The 17,986-nt window shown below is 39.6% G+C and overlaps 1 protein-coding gene across 2 annotated transcripts in view; it reads right to left on the bottom strand.

Annotated features, from left to right (window-relative positions):
* The window catches only part of CDK14 (cyclin dependent kinase 14), a 532,130-nt gene that overhangs the window by 71,855 nt on the left and 442,289 nt on the right, over window positions 1-17,986 (bottom strand). For both annotated transcript variants that reach the window (XM_059712254.1, XM_059712255.1), the window contains 2 exons: window positions 16,632-16,771; window positions 10,563-10,706 (listed from right to left, as the gene is read on the bottom strand). In XM_059712254.1, coding sequence (XP_059568237.1) covers window positions 10,591-10,706; window positions 16,632-16,771 — 256 coding nt within the window. In that variant the 3' untranslated portion in view covers window positions 10,563-10,590. The remainder of the gene's footprint in view (window positions 1-10,562; window positions 10,707-16,631; window positions 16,772-17,986) is intronic.

The following is a 17,986-nucleotide window of genomic DNA, read 5'->3' as shown; positions in this document are numbered from 1 at the left end:
GACAGTATATCATAATGTTTTTTTCAAAGGCCAGCTTTTGGACCACACAATAAAACTCCCAAATGAGGGGATGAGTGGATTCACACTGATGTTGAAATTTTTAGATTTGCCAAACTAACGGAGTATATCTTGACAGCTATATTCAGTAGCTTATTGCTAAGCTTTTTATGCTGAATACAGAACAGAATAAATTTTCCACCAGTGTTTTCAGTAGGAGGTTTTAAGATTCCTCTTCACTGAAGACAGCAGTCTGAGGCAGCTTGATAAAACAAGCATTGGCTATTTCATAACAGCTTCATAAACTGTCTCAATATTTAAGAGAAAAGGCAAAGACATTTTGAAAATATGTTTTAACCAAAATCTGGATGCTAAGTAAACATCCTTTCGTGTTCAGCCAGAAAGACTTGCAGCTGTGGCATTTGTGACTTAAAATAACAAATGAAGATGTCCGTGTAAAAGATAAATGATACCATAAAAGTTTCTTATCAAAATAAAAAAAAAAACATTTTCTGTTGCAATTTATGTAGAAAAGGGCTTTACACTAAAGCCCCTTCAACATGTAAAAATACTGGAACCTTTAAATTTGGAGTTCAGTTTGAGTATATACTAGGGCAATACTATTTTCTGTTTTGCCACCATATTCTCCTTTTACAAACTGCAGCTTCATTTTTCCTGTAAGGATATCTCTGTAGCTTCCTTTTGTTTGTAAATATGGCTACTGTAACTTGCTGACTCTACGGTAAAATACCAAATTCTAGATGACAACCAGGCAGTAATGGAACTGGAGAGCTTCCTCCCCCATTAAAGAAAAAAAAACAAACATTAAAATTTTAACATTGTACCAAAATATAATACAGTCATATTCTAAAACATACAAATATATTTCAACATGGATTAGATCTCAATCTCCCCAAAGGCAAATACTCTCCTCTGTAAATGGCTGCATAAGAAGCAGGGAGCCGGGCTTGGTTGGTGCAGCCGAGCTAACCACAGCCCTCTTAGAATTCAGTATGCAACTGAGCTAGTCTTCCACACCAGCAGAGGGAAAAAAAATCCCTCTTATTTCCTAAAGTTGCCCATCTCCGTTTCTGTTGAATTGCCACATCGCCCAGATAAAACATTTGAGAGTATGTCAGCTTTAATTAATGTAACATGACCTGATCATTTCCACAGTTAAGAATAAAGAAGTTTGCATTCTTTAAATCCAAAGCTCAACCTGGAGATTATGCTAAGTGGCTTCATTCATAGTCCACACTCCGCTGCTCCTGTCAGAAGGACAGCATTTGTCCCCGCTAGTGATAAACAAATTATACATGAAATCAATTCCACTTCACAATCATTTTTCCTATTGGGTATTATCTTTCCTTCTCTGCTCCCTCCAGTTAAGCCCACATCCTGTAACTTGCTAATGAGCTGGGGGCTTTCTGTTCCAGGTGGCACCCCCTGCCTCGAAGTCATGACATTTCCCATTTCGAATGCTGCTGGCATTTTTCGACAGCTCCTGTTAACTAGCCTTTTTGACCTGCGCTAAGAGGAACTCATCTGATCGAATCCTCTAGCCTGCCAATCATTCTAGCAAATGATCTTCACAGTCACTCCCAAGGCAGGAATGGGGGGGTGGGGGGAAGAAAGAAATGCGAGTGAGAGAATGAGGGAGTAGGCAAGCCGCTGCCTCTGCAGCTACCTAATGAGAATACTTTAAGTCTCCGAGGCAGCTGAAACACTGAAAAACTGGTGGGAAAATTAGGACACAACTGAATGCCTGGCTCTGTAATTACTGATTTCTTTCCATCCTGAGATCATTTCGAGAGCAACACCTCTGAGATGTGCCAGTTTCTAAAGAACACAAGAACACCCTACCTGACGTGGAGAAAATAGATGTATTTCTCCTGCCACTATCAATATGCAATTCCCACAATCCCTCTCTGTCAAACAGCAACCTTCGCAGAATTAATTATGTGCTATAAGCTCGTTAAGTGTGCATTTGTAAACTAGGGGTGATTATCATGTTTGCCACAGTGAAGGAAGACCTCCCCCCACCCCACCTCAGGCATGTTTTAAACGTTACCATTATTTAGGGGTGTTGATTTATGCTCATTTACATAAAAACAAACAGGTATGGTTGAACATGGCACTGGGCTCAAGGAGGATTTAACAGTGAAAACATGGGCAGTCTTATTAATGAGGTAAAAACATTTTTCCCTTCTAGATTTTCTTGCTGTGCAAGTTATTTGGTGGGTTCTCAGCCCACAGAGTAGCTCAATGATGTTAGGAAGAAAGATCGGGTATATGGACCTTTGACAATGGATCACAATTCTAGGTATCTTAATATAAAGTAGATTTGTTGATCAAGAAATGATACAACATAATCATTACACCACTCTATGTAATAATGTAAAATAAATACTGTACATGATTTAATTGCACATGATAATCACACATCTTTCCCCATTTATAGTAATTAGACCAATAGTCCCATTTACAGTAATTATTATATGTAATTGAGGGCATTTTACTAATTGCATTGAAAATGATAATCCAGAGCAATTAAAAATCCAAGGGCAGTATACATAAAGCAAACTACATTAAAAGAATGGTGACAATTTAAAGAAAAAAAATTCACCCCAAAATGGAAGTTAACAGTCACAATATTTTTTAATATATATATTTTTAATTTTTAGAGAGAGAGGGGAAGGGAGAAGGAAAGATAGAAACATCCACGTAAGAGTAAAACATCCACTGGCTGCCTCCTGCATGCCCCCACTGGGGATTGACCCAAACCCAGGCATAGTCACTGACCAGAAATCCAACATCAACCTTTTGGTGCACAGGATGGTGCCCAACTAACTGAGCCACACTGGCCAGGGCAACAGCCACAGTATTTGATTCCATGCTTGACATATATGGTGATATTTATTATGAGTTAAATTTCCATCAACTTCTCCAACTTTTGTATTTTTTTTGTTGTTTGAGAGTTTGTGCATTATTTCCATAGGTGGAAAGCAACCCTTTGACTAATCTATGATGCTATCCTAGCAATTATTCTATCGGCTGTGTGAGCATATAGAGTGTGTATGTTCGTGTGTGTGTGTGTGTGTGTGTATGTGTGTAGGAAACAGCTATCCAAAATTCCAAAAGAGACTTGGTAAATTATTCATTTGCACAACTGATTTGATGTTCTTAAAAGCTTTATTTCATAGAAGCATCTCAGTGTATTGCAAACATTTTGTTAACTATCCTTGTAATAATTTAGCTAAAATGTTTAACTTTGTTAGACATGAAATACATTTGGGTTGAGCTTTTCATAACATTTACTATCTGTCTAGAATTTTAATGTGTCTAAGGCCCTGAATCCCTGGCTTTTGTCCCGGAGCCCCAGTGTGCACCCCTCCCTGACCCCACTCCCCATTTCTACCCAGACAAAGCTCCCTCGTGAGGACTATCTCAGGAGGAGTGATGAGCATCGTGGGACAATGGGAATAGTTTCAAGCTTCTTTTTGCCTTCCCTTCCCGACATTATCATTTAGACATTGTCCTCCATGCATTCAAATGTCATCTCAGACCATCAGCCCACTTCAACTCAAACAGCCTCCTTTCATGCTCAGACACTTCTTAGAGTATCCGCAGACCACAAAGACTGTCTAGTGGGACTCAGCTGCTACCCTGGTATTAATAATACAATACAGTGCACTTAGGGCATAGACGATTCCCTCTGTATCCTAAATTCATAAGACTCGCCATGAAATAAAAAGGAAAATCGAGCACCTGAGCTGATTATAACTGCTTGCTATAATCTATGTGACTGCTAACTTCATAGCAGTGTGGCCAAGCACTCTAACAGACATCTTGCTTACTAGCCACATCACATCCCGTGTCTACTATTTTTTACAAGAAAGCTTCACTCATATTATGCTGCTGGCTAAATAGTCCCTAAGAAATTAATTTGGGTTTTAAAAAGACAGCGATACAAGTTGCAGTTTTTATTCATAACCCCCTCCCCCCACTTTGAAAGCTCATCTGACTCACAACACCGAATCACAAAAATATAGCCAAGTTTTGAGCATCCATGGCTGATGAACCAATCTGTGAAACATAAAACGCTTCTTGTCTTTTAGTCTTTTTGCTTTTAAAAGCTCTCAATCAGAGAAGGGAAAAGGAAAAGGGCAAAAACTATTATTATTTTTAGTTTTAAATATATCACTCTGAATTCTTTTTAAGAAAAACACACTGAAATATTTAAAGGTAATGGAGTGTCATGTGAGTTAAAACAATAGTTTAGAAAAACAATGTGCATGTGCACACATTTGTGCGTGCCTGTGTGTGTGTGTGTGTCTGTGTGTGAGAATAGCAAATGTAGTAAAATGCAAACATTTGGGGGAAATGGGGAAAGGGTATCAGGAATTCTTTTTACTATTCTTACTATTTCTGCAACTCTTCTATAAATCTGAAATTATGTCAACAGAAAAAAATGAATGAATGCTTAAAAATGTACTCTGGATGAAGCATGATATATTTAACTTTACTTCCACTCTGCTTTGTCACATTCCCAGGACATGATTAAGCAGATTAGGTAGCAAAGGCCTTAGAGTCCTTTGCTAACCCCTTCACAGGGTTGGTGGTGATGGTGCAGAGCACAGGGAGAAGTGGAGAGGCAGAGAAGGGAGAGGGAGGAGAGAAGAGACAAACTTACTTAGCCTACTAATTTGCATGGGTTTAGAGGAGATAACAGACTCTCCAGGGTAGAGGGAAACTAAGGAAAGGGGGTGGAGGTAGGGCAGGGAAACTAAACCACATTCCAGCCTCTTCTCAGCATTCTGCATTGGTGGTTTGAAGCACTGTCAATTTCCTGAATAAGATGTATTTTTTAATCTGCAGCAATGAAGGGGTAATGACAAAAACCAGGGATTCTTTCAGATAAAGTCTTTAAGAAACTCTGAGGTTTGTTTCCCCCTCTCTCTGTGGTTTCCAGAACTAGTCTTGTCAACCACAGGAGACAACAGACAATAAAACTGTAGTCCTTTGATAGGAAAAAAATTCGCAGGTTCATGAAGAAAATAATAGTTCTTACAGAAAAAAAAATCAGAAGCCTTCCTGCTGCTGAAAGAAAGTTAGATCCCAAACTTGACTTTCTTACATTGTGATAAGTACTGATTGGTAGTGTCTCCTTTTGTGACTAAAGTTGTGAAAATACAACACGGCTTAAAAAGACCTTTAGTCTTTTGCGGAAACGTCATACTGTTCTCCACAGTGGCTGCACCGGTCTGCATTCCCACCAGCAGTGCAGGAGGGTTCCTTTTTCTCCGCATCTTCGCCAGCACTTGTCGTTTGTTGATTTGATGATGATAGCCATTCTGACAGGTGTGAGATGGTGCCTCATTGTGGTTTTGATTTGCATCTCTCAGATGATTAGTGGCTTTGAGCATGTTTTCATATGTCTCCTGGCCTTCTGTATGTCCTCTTTCGAAAAGTGTCTATTTAGGTCCTTTGCCCATTTTTTGATTGGATTGTTTATCTTCCTTTTGTTAAGTTGTATGAGTTCCCTGTAAATGTTGGAGCTTAAACCCTTATCGGTGATAACATTGGCAAATATGTTCTCCCATGCAGTGGGCTTTCTTGTTGTTTTGTTGATGGTTTCTTTTGCTGTGCAGAAGCTTTTTATTTTGATGTAGTTCCATTTGTTTATTTTCTCCTTAGTTTCCATTGCCCTAGGAGTTATGTCGGTAAAGATATTGCTACAACAAATGTCTGCTATTTTGCTTCCTGTGGCTTCTTCTAAGATTTTTATGGTTTCCACAAAAACTAAAAATGGAACTGGCATTTGACCCAGTAATACAAGTTCTAGGTATACATATCTCAAGAAAACAGAAACACCAATCAGAAAGGATATATGCACCCCTATGTTTATAGCAGCAAATTTACAATAGCTAAGATTTGGAAACAGCGAAAGTGCCCATCAGCAGACGAGTGAACTAAAAAACTGTGATACATCTACACAATGGAATACTACACTGCGATAAAAAAGAAGGAATTCTTACCATTTGCAACAGCATGGATGCAACTGGAGAGCATTATGTTAAGCGAAATAAGCCAGTCAGAGAAAGATAAATATCACATAATCTCACTCATTTATGGAATATAATGAACTCCATAAACTGATGAACAGAAATAGATACAGAGACAAAGAAGCAACAAACCAACTGTCAAACTATAGCGGGAAGGCAGGAGAGGGTTGGGGGGGGTGGTGGTAAGAGATCAACTGAAGGACTTCTATGCATGCATATAAGGATAACCACTAGGGGTGGGGGTGAGGGCATGTGCCAGGGGTAGGGGAAGCTGGGGGGAAGTCAGTGGGAGAAAAAGGAGACATATGTACTACTATTTGTAATACTTTAAGCAATAAAAAAAGACCTTTAGTCAAAAATATCACACAAATGAGGATGCTGTTACTCCATGAAAAGTGGAGTGCCCCGTTGTACTGGCTGGTTTACTTCCTTGGTAGTGGCCAGGCAAGGTACCTTCAGACTACACAGCGTGCTTCAGCCCTCTTCTGAGGGGTTCCTTAAGTAAAGGTTGGCCGTCTAGGGCCCAGCTCAGCTGACTGGATCAGGGCTCAGTGCCTGACCAAGGGTGGTCTAGTCAGCCAGCAGCTTCTGGGGTGACTGAAAAAACAGCCTTGCTCTCTACTGCACAATGATGACGACCCCGATCAGAACTGCTTCTGAGGAGGGACTGAGTCTGAGGAAAAGATCTCAGCGATACAGAAAAAGAGACAGAGAAATGACAATGGGCAGGATTCCTGCATAAGCGGAAACAGGTCTGCAGAAGCCAGGAGGTGAGGAGAAGATGAAAGGGATGTGAGTTGATGCAGCCACAGAACCAGTGAGCTGCCACAGTGTCACAGGATAAAGGAGAGAGCAGGTGGGTGTTTCTCCAGGAGCAGTTACCAGGGTCCAGATGGCAGAACGAAAGCTCCCGTGGGATTCTAAGGGGCACTGAGTGTTTGCGCACCTATGTGGACTGTCAGCCTGTTCTGCCTTACTCAACAAAGACTACCGTTAGCTGAGGAAATCTGTGTCTCCTTCCCCTAAAATAGCCCACGCCCACTTTCTCCGGGTCTCTCCTGTTCCTGGGCACAGCTCTTCCTGTCCTTCTCAATGGTCCCTCTCTGTCCCTCTGCTACCTACCTCTTTCCTCATTTGAGAGTTTCTCTTCCTCAAACACTTTAAGCTTCTCTTAGATGGCTATCATCTAGAATTGACACAAATTTATACTGACTGAATCCAGTTTAATGCATTCTGTTTACCTGGAAGACTACTTTTAGTTATTGCTTGATAACTAAATCAAGCAGAGAGAGCCTAACCCTTTTTTTGTCTCATTGTCATATAATACTTAAATAATGTTGATTAGCAAAGATAATACTCTATAAGGCAAGGAGAAGGTCACCAAAATCTGCATGCAGCTAACTTCTTACACTTGAACCAAATACAATTTTTTCATGCACTAGACAGACAGATATTAAATCTGTACTTATTACAAATTTAATAGGGTTTGAAGACCAACTGATTCACTGAAAAGAGATGTACCCTAATGAGCACATATCATTTCAGAAAAAAAATGTGAAGACATCTGTCTAACAGATTAGAGGCCACTCTTATTCCTTGTATTCAGCAAAAAGAGAAGTAGACACTGTCTGTTTAGAAAAACTGGAAATTAAGCTCAACATAGGGCTGTGTTTGGTATCAGGGTATGCAAATGTAAGTGAATCTACTGGATGTGGTATTCAACATAGCTTCTAGTCTTTTCCTTGGGGAAAATTTATATGCACACTGAAGGCTCCCTCAGACATTAAGAGGATTCTACTCTTCAATGGTGATAAAAAGTGGGGACAATCTATGAGATCTTGAGTCTGTTAATATCTTTAGAGGATAACAAAATGCAGAAAGCACAGTCTTTTGGTCACCTGGTGGCACTAGCCCATGTTCAGCTCAGGTAGTGTTTGGTTTTTCTTTTCATTTAATTTGGTCGCAGGACCCTGAAACCAAAATTGCTTTCTGCTTGCAAAGGAAAATGCTTCTCATTATCCCGTTTATGCAAATCCAGGACTATTAACTAAATAATGAAGTGACCTTCGCATGCAAGTACAGAAACAGTTTGGCGTTGAGGGACTGGGGAAAAATTAGGGCCTGAAACACTGCTGCCTATCAGTCCTCGTCATTTCAAAAACAGAAGAGAATCAATGCACTTCCCTCCGGTTAACTCTCAAGAGAGATGGAGAAATGCTGATCTTAGCCTAGTCTTAGTCTATTAGGGCCCCCAACCTTTACCCCCTCCCTCTCCTTCCTAATCTTTCTGGGCTTTACAAAGAATTGGGACATTTGAGGAAAAGGTAAAATGCCACATCCTGCTCTAAACAGTTAATTCATCAAAAACAAAATTAAAATATAGAAAGTTCCATGTTTTTCTCTATGAATACCTATATTTATGTAGATTTTTTTTGCTCAACATGTCTATAATTTGATATTCGACTATTGGTCAGACTAAGTTCTTTTGTACAGGATGTCTTAGGACAATATATAGGCTATATATTTTTTATCTCTAAGATGGCCCCATTTGATTAAAATTAAAAACCCACTAAGGGGAGAAATTAAAATGATTTCCTTTTCTGCTGACAGAAAACTCAGAAGCCAGTTTCCATGCAACTTTTCTGAGAAAAGAAAAATTAAGATGTTTTCTTAATATAATGTTTAATCAAGCTGAGGTAGTTCAATTTGGAAAAGAACAACAAAAACACTGATATTAAGGCTTTACAAGTTGATGTAAAATGACAAAATTCATAGAGAAGATATTTGTGTTATCAAATAATTCTAGAAGAAGATCTTCTACCATGCAGATATAAGCTTAAATTAGTTTAAAAAATATACTGCAAAGAAAATACATTTTAAAAGGCTTTTAAATACTGATGATCACAGTTCTGAGCAGCTTTTAAAATTTCTTTTCAATTAATTTTTGAATCCTCACAGGCTAGGCTTGTGTTCTGTAAGTTTGATTTGATTTTACAAGGAGAAGCTGACCTCATCTACACATGTCCTAACAGCTTTGACTGGCCAGGCTCAGGCTGGAGAACTCTCAAAAGAGCAGAGAAGAAAGAACATAGACTTGCAATTGAAATTCAAACTTGCTTGTGTGCATGTGTGTATGAGAGAGCAGCCCAAATAAAGTCCACTTTTTGTTTTGTCCTACTGAATTGGCTAAAGGATTTATAAAGCCAGGGCCCTCATTATGGTAATGTAGGTTAAATACTTTAAGTCTATGCTGCAACCTCATGCATTCAAACCACTCTCAGAACCAGGAGGTTGCTGGTCAAACACTCAGCCCCACTCTTTGTCTGACCGATGGAAATTCAGAATGGCAGCACAAACGCTGCGGGGCAGTGAAACTGTGCTTCTAGGTAACTGCATCCAACAGGGAAAAATGACCTGAAGTGTGAAGGGTCTCACTCCTACCCACAAGACAAGGTGGACAATTTAATCCGCTCTCTTTGCCAGGCTGACAATGCAGCCTGTTAACCTCTTTCCCGTTAAGAGACAGAGGAAGGAAGAGGAGCGCCAGCCATGCTGTGCCCACCCTCCAGTTCACTAGAACACCGAATTGCTGAACATCCACATGAGCAAGGAACAAACATGGACTAGCGAATAAGAAACTTTCCCCACAGAAAAGTTGGTTCTCTATTTGCTTGAGAGTGTTATGTGAGGTTGAAGGAAAAGATGTGTATACACACACACATACACACACACACAGGCACAAAATTCCCCAAACCCAGACACTTCCATCTGGCAATAAAAGAGAGGCACAGGCATTTCAGAAGCTGCTGTCCTATGTTTGTTTCTGTGAAGCATGTGTGATGACGGGGACAGGCTGACAGGTCCAGCGATGGCCCTGTTTAGATTACGCTCCTTATCTGCAGAATAGTGGCGGTCACAGTCCCATACAGGAAACAAAGGGACACTTCGCCCTGATAAGGTCTGTACCAGGGGCCCGGCAGGGATCAGAAATGGGCGACGTGGCCCACGTGGCAGCTGAGCAACGCCTAGAGCACATGTCCTTCCCGAGGCAGGTGGCCAGCATTCAGTCAGACTCACTCACTCCCGGCTGGATTGTGAGCATGGGATGGAGCTGCCGATCTTTCAAGAAAAGCCAGAAATCCAGACATTGGGTAAAATCTCCCCATTTTAAAATGAGAGCAACTGATTGAAAAATAAATTGTGTGGGTCAAACAAAGCAGGTCTGTGGCTTCGATTCAGCCCAAGGTTAACCTTTTTCTCACCTCAATGAAGAATGTGTGAATAGTTAGAATGGTTTGATTCTGACTAAATGGCTTGTTTCAGACCATATGAATGAAGTACAATTTTGGTTAGAATCCAGAAATGCCTGAAAATATGCAAATGACTGACTGTACTTCTCCTCAGTAGAACCGGGGGTGAATGCCATATGAACTATTTCACTTAAAAGATCTATTTGACATCTACTCAATATTATTTTCCAAGGAAAGTGGGCCATCTTACCTGTGCTCTCTTGAGAACGCTGTGCTCATCAGTGCTTGCTGTTTGATAGACTTTTGCCATAACTATTGTTTTTCCCAAAGGCCCGCATGCTTTCTCCAGATTCTGGCTGCAATCTTACATTTGGGACGGTAAAAATAGAAGACACTGTGGACAGAATGAAAAGTTACCATTTATATATTTATCAATGTATTTCTTATCTTCTTTTTTAATAAAAATGGATATTGAGATACAATTCTGGAGGGCTAGCACATGGAACATTACAATATATATTGGCCTTTGAAAGTCAAGTAATCACAGTCCCACTCACATTTACACAGACTTACACACATATGACAGGACAGTCTGCCTTCTCCTCAGAATCACAGCTCAGTTGGTGAAAACAACCTATTTTTCCCTTTCTTTGTGCCACACTTTCATCCATTCATTAAAGAAATATTTATTGAGTCCCATGCTGTCTTAAGACTCCAGAACCCTGAAGTGCACGAATCAGAAGGATAAGAAATCCCTGTTCTTACAGATTCCATTTGGGGAAGACAGAGGAAGACTATCAGACAAATATCAACTATCAACTGGAAGTGAGTGTCATGATGAAAAATAAATCAAGGAAGAGAAATTGGAAATGCTGGGGTAAAAGTAGATACATTTAAACAGAGACCCAAAGGAGGTGAGAGGACAAGCCACACCTACCTAGAGGAAGAGGAAGTACAAATGTAGAAAGGGGAAACAGGAAGAACTGACTCTCAGGAGGTAAGAAGAGAAACAGGCAAAAAAGTTAGGAGGCTATTGTAAAAATACAGGTGACAAGTGGATAAAAAAGCTATGGTACATGTCTACAATGGAATATTACTCATTCATAAAAAAAGAATGAAGCCTTACCATTTGTGACAGCACTAATGGACCTACAGGATATTATGCTCAGTGAAGTACAAATTTGTCAGAGAAAGACAAATACCATATAATTCACTTATATGTGGAATCTAAAGAACAATATAAATGAACAAACAAAACAGAAACAGACTCACAAATGCAGAGAAACAACTACTGGTTGCCAGAGGGAGGGGAGCTGGGGTACTGGATGAAAAAGGTGAAGGGATGAGAAGATTGGTAGTCACAAAATAGTTTCAGGGATGTAAAATACAGCATAGGAAATAGACTCAATAATATTGTAATAACTATGCATGGTGTCAGGTGGGTAGTAGAAATATCAGGGGGAACACTTTGTAAAGTATATGATTGTCTAACACTATGTTGTACACCTGAAACTAATACAAAATAATGTTGAAAAAAAATTGAGAACAAAATACAGGTGAAAGAAGACAACCAGTGACTTGGAACACAGGGATATTGGAGAAGGGAGAAAAAGGGATATGATTCTGGATATATTGTGAAGATAATACCAACAGAGTCTGTGGAAGAAGTGAGCATGGGTGTGACAAAAGAAAGCTTCTGAGAGAACCTTTATTAACTGGAAGAACAATGCTGCCATTTATTGACAAGGGGAAGACTACAGAGGGGGCCAGTCTGGGGGAAGAGCTGAGGAGTTCAGTTTTTGGAACACGACTGGTAAGTTTGAGATGCCTCGTAGGTGGCCAGATGGAGCATCTGAGTAGTCAGGTGGATATGCAATCAGGGGATGTGGGACTGGGAATATGAATTTGGAAGCTGTCAATGTATAAATAATATTTAAATCATGAGATTGGCTGAGATCATCTGGGCTCTAAGGAGTGAGTATAGATAGAAAGATTTGAGGACTAAGCCCCAGGGCACTCTAACAGTGAGAGGTCTGGCGGATCAGGAGAAATCCACAGGAGCCTGGAAAGTAGAGGCAGGAGGAAAGCCCCGGGAGAGTCCTGTCCTAGAATCCAATGGAAGGAAATGTTACCCAGAGGGGAGGGTGGTCAACTGGGTTGAATTCTGCTGATGGATCAAGATGAGGGCTGAGGAAGGGTCAATGGATAGAGACTTGGAAAACAGTGGTTTTGGAGTCTTGGGGGCAAAAGCCTGGGTCAAAAGGATCCACAAGGGAATGGAAATCTAGGAATTACAGGCAGCAAATATATTTAAAATGGTGTATGCTTGTTTTACTTTTTAAAAGATGACATGGAACTACCCTGGCACAATGCTGTTTTAGGGTAATATCTAGGACATATTTAGGGCTGGGTAGGAAAACCTGCAAACCTTATAGTTGGAAAGGTCCTTAAGGGAGCACTGTTTCTCTCAATGAGAAACCGGAAGCGCATAAGAATAAGAAACTTGGCCAAAGTTGCCGCGCTACTTAGTGGAGTTGATGCTAGAATCCAGGAGGTCTCGTTCCCAGTTCAGGGCTCTTCACACTGCACCAATTTGTTAGGCTGTTTTTCACTGCAGATCAGAGTGCTGTGAATGAGCAAATGAATGTAATAAAATCAAGGCCTTTGCGCTATGAAGTGTATTTTGTTCATTTACTTTGACAAGGGTAGTTCAGCTTCAATAATTTATGTCACTTGATAGTATACACAGGAGAATGCCCTATGGTGTGTTTGGGAAAAGTAATGACTTTCTTCTAAATCAGCCTCTCATTTACTTCCCTGCAATTAAATCTCTGTGAAGAAGTGGGGCAAGGCTGTTGGGGTTTCAGGACAGAGGAAGAATGACAAGGTGCCACCAGAATTAGCCAGCTTTAACCGCAAGATCCCCAGGTAACTGTGCCATTATTCCTGCTTGATAAGTTTGTAATTCCTGCCTCACTGGCACACTAATACATTACTTCTAAATTGTGGTATTATGTAAACTGATGGGGTTTTAAGGACTATTATAATAAAGAAAGGTACTCTATTGTCATATGTTCTTCCAAAGCAAATAAGAGTCTGGCATAAGTAAACAACTTCATCTTCGTATAATCCATGAAATGACTGCAGTGCTCTATCTACATAACCAGGGCTCTGACCACATTCGATAGTCTTCTCTCAGGGTCTGATACATTATAGTGGCCAAGAAAGCTGGTGCCCACCCTTCTCCCTTCCTTCTGGTTTCATTTTCTGCTTGCATAACTGTTTTTCTTTTGTCAACATTATTTTTAAAAATGCTATCTTTTTGGCCAAGTTCCTTATTCTTGAGCGCTTCCGGTTTCTCGTTGAGAGAAACAGTGCTCCCTAAGGAGCTATCTTTTAAGACTGTGAGTGCCCTGGACTGAACTGTGTCCTCCCAAATCCGTATGTTGAAGCCTTAACCCCCAACATGATGGTCTTTCGAGATGGGGCTCTGAGTAATAATTAGGGCAAGATGAGCTCATGAGGGTGGGGCTCTCAGACGAGGTAGCAGCTTTGTAGGAGAAGGACCTGAGAAAGAGGTGACTCTCTGCCATGTGAGCAGACCGCACGGTAGCTGTCCACAAGGCAGGGGGAGGCTCTCACCAGGAACCCGATTTGCCTGCCCTTTGAACTTGAACTTCCCACTTTGAACTTGAACTTCCCAGTGCCAAGAACTGTGAGAAACCGTTTTTGTTTAAGCACCTCCCCACCCCTTTGCCTATAGGAGCCTGAACAGACAATGCAGCGAGGTGCCTGGAATCGATGAATCTAAACCATCACGTGCTTGCTAAGACGATCCATTTATTCGTTCTGTAACACGTCTTCTCAGACGGACCTCCTACCAAATCTCCTTGAAAAGGAAGCAAGCACAGGAGGGTACTGCCAGCTCTACTGCCATTGCCAGCTGGTGAACTTTTACAAGACTCCATGCTAATGCAAAACTGAATGTTAAGAATTTCTAAATATAGTCTGCAGAACCTCAACCTAGGTAACAGTCACCAAAACCAGTCATCTCACCCAGAAGAACTAGTTCCAAAGTCTCCTCCAAAGTCTCAGAGTGCTTTGTTTTGTAAACATGTGTATAGGACTACCACGTTGTTCAAAATGGAAATGACTATAGTATTTAATACTGGGACTGTTCTTTCTTGGGACTGGATTTATACATCATAATGATTATCTACTAGACACAGAAACAGCATTTCTGTAACTCAAAATTGTTACCAGAGGCATTTAGCAGAATCATGCTTTAAAAAAAAAATAATGATTTCTCATCTTTATTCTCTCCCCTTCAAAAGGTTTCACTCCTCCTGATGTTTAACGTTATGCAAAGATGTGTTTCTGCCAATGAATATCACCTTATGGTTATGCTGCTGCAAATAGCCTGCTGTGAGCTGATAAAGGGATTAATGCAGCCAAAATTCTTAATCTGTGAAATTACAAATTAAATTCTCATATTAAAAATACCACCCTGAGGTATTTTTTGTGGTTTTAATTCCCCTCTGGTGTTCTGCATACACTGTGCTTGCTAATGAGGGGGACAAGGCTGTCTCCGCTGGCAGCCTGCTGCCGAGTGATAATGTGGAGGCATTTACTTCCTGATAGAAAATGGATTTAACCACTGGCTGATAAACTAAGTGGCAAGTGGGTAATAAGTCCATATTAACAGAAAAGTAGGACTACAAAATCCAGAATTCATAGACCATCAAAATCCTGGCTTAAACTCAGTCATCAAGTCAGATGGGATTGAGATGTCACCAAGGAGGAGTGATATCAAGCTACAAGTTATACTAAAAAAGGGAAAAAAACCATGTTTCAGTTTGATGAGCCATAAACTAATAAGCCCATTTGCATCATTTTTTCAGTATAAAAGAATGTGCCACCAATTCATTATTTTTCCATAGTGATCTCATCTTTAATTTTTTTTTTAAAAAATAGGGATAGCTGTTGTCATGGTCAGTGGGTATACTTTTAAAAAGGAAGTAGTGCAGAACATAAAATAAATATGTAATGTTTTTAAAAATTTACAAAGCTTAGGGGGAGTAGTGGATTATATATCTATAGTCACTTTAGGTTAAAAAAAAGGAATTCAAATTAATTGTGGGATTATAAAAAATAATTTAGGGTAGGAATACTTAAGAGCAGTTGTTACTTATGACTTAGTTCCAAAATAAAAGGGTTATTGCTGCCAAGGAGAATTTCATACAACGGGGGAAACGTCTAAAGTCCAAAATATTAAAGAAATAACTAGGTATGTTCATGGTAATCGATGCATATTCAAGGATTAATAAGCACAGCATCAATATCTATGCATATATGCAGCATATTAATTTTCAGGCAATCAGAATGAGAAAAAATATCTCTAGTTGGCATGTGGAAAGAACGTATCACCATTAAACAAAAATGGTCTTGAGTGTTTTGCGAAATTTCACAAGAATTCTGTTTCACACTTTGGAAGAAAGATGAGATCCTCCCAGCTATAAATCCTCCCCCAAATATTTAAAAATGTAATTGAAAGAGGCTGTGTAAATATGAACACTTTTGTAAAAACAAAACAAAAACCCACCCAGGAATGTGTTTTGTTTGAAGAGATCTAGAGAAGATCTGTCTGTATTAATACCAAGAGCATTTGTAGTTAAAATGAATTATGTCTTCAGTTCTTACATGTCAATTCAGTGCATTAGCCAACTGCCAACTCTACTCGTCAGCTCACTGCAGAGCAGCCCTTTTTAAGGTTATTGTTACAACCAAGATGGTCTCTGAGAATCAAACAGAAATGAATCATTCCTCCTCTGTACTGCAGCCAGTTAAAAAGTACTGTATGCATAAATATGTAAATCATATTTTCCCTTTCCATTATGACTGCTCAGATAATTTTTTTGGGCACACACATAATCAAACACAAAGACATGCGGCTGCAAACTGCAGAGCAGAGATAGCAAAAAAGGAATCCATTTTCTTCCTGTGTCTGGTAAGCTGGCGTTTGAATGGCAGGATTCCACTAAATATATACACACAACCCCCCTTCCCCTCTGTTCTCTCGCTTGCTCTCTCTCTCTCTCTCTCTCTCTCTCTCTCTCTCTCTCTCTCTCTCTCTCTCCACACACACACACACACACACACACATGTACATATATGTATATAGACACACACATAATATATATGCAAGCACATAATCTTACACATGCATATGTAAACATCAATCTCTCTACATGTATGTTACACGTAGATGCTAAAATGATGTTCCTGCTTTGATTGGATGTTGTGGATTTGTCCTACTCACTATCAGTCAGTTCCCATAGCCGTGGGGGCAGGTCACTAAAATATTCGTGGCTCAAGGCAGCCTGTGCTGATAGTCTGTTCTTTGGGGAACATTGTAGGAGTTTGGAGGCCAGATCCTCTGCATAATTCACATAGCTGAGCCTGAAAACATAAGCACAAAAGAGAGAAATCAGGCCATACATGAAGAGTCACTCAGTAAGACATAAGGCTCACCCAAATTTTCTGGACTTATTTATCCCTGGCCAAGAAAACAAGTTAAAATTCCCTGCTGAAAATAAACAGAAGCCGAATACATGTTGGTTCTTAGAGTATCTGTTACGCTAAACTAACTGGCTTTTACTCTTGTAATCTTAGTCTCATTAATTTAAAATATTCCTACTATAAGCAAAAGGTTGATACTGGCAGGCTAGAACTAGGTTCAGAGGTAGAAAATTTCAGACGATAATTTATCAAATAGTTGCCAGAATTTGTTCATAGGATCTATGTACTGCATACACATCTGGATACATTTATAGGAAAATTAATACAAAATAACCAGGAAAATTAAAATAAAACTGCTATTAAATTCTCTAGTTACAAATGTTACTTTTTCCTCTAAGAATTCACATTTTCTTACATCGAATATAAAATTTTTGGAATAAGTACAGTCAAATGTCAACAATCAAAATATTAACATGCAGGTTAACAAAGGGGATATGCTTAAACCATATGGGGCTGAATCAATTCAAGATGACCTTTAAAACAACAGTAGATAGAAAATATGTCTCAAGATTACAAAAAAAAAGCAGAGAAGTAAAGTCTTCCATGTGGTACAGCTTTCAAACGGGCAGCAGACCACACAGCCCAGCCCAGCCTTGCTTTTCATGGAACCTGTTTCACTGCTACACACAAACAAACCTGGATAATTAACATAGTAATAACAAAAGTATTCCCAATAATGGCTACCATTTATAGATAGTTGAACATGTGTCAAGCCCTTTTGCACTCTCATTTATGACAGTCCAGTAAGATCATTCTGTTCCAATCTAGTAACAGGAAGCCAAGTGGGAGTCTGAGAAGGTAGTGGGTTGCTCAATTAGAAGGCTGAGTGAATTCAAATCTCTCCAGAATTATAACTCTAACATGGTTAGGAGGATGTAGAGTACAGCACAGAGAGTATAGCCAATAATTTTGAAATAACTATGTATGGTGCCAGCGGGTACTAGACTTATCGGGGGATCATTTCCTAGGTTATATACTAGTAAATGTCTAACTACTTTGCCATACACCTAAAACTAATATGATATTGAATGTCAACTATAATTGAAAAATTTAAAAAGTTAAAAAAAAGAAAGTGGTTTGTATTTGCCATGCTCT

This window comes from Myotis daubentonii, chromosome 10, assembly GCF_963259705.1.
Source record: "Myotis daubentonii chromosome 10, mMyoDau2.1, whole genome shotgun sequence".
Taxonomy (NCBI): domain Eukaryota; kingdom Metazoa; phylum Chordata; class Mammalia; order Chiroptera; family Vespertilionidae; genus Myotis; species Myotis daubentonii.
This window is presented reverse-complemented; position numbering and strand designations above follow the sequence as displayed.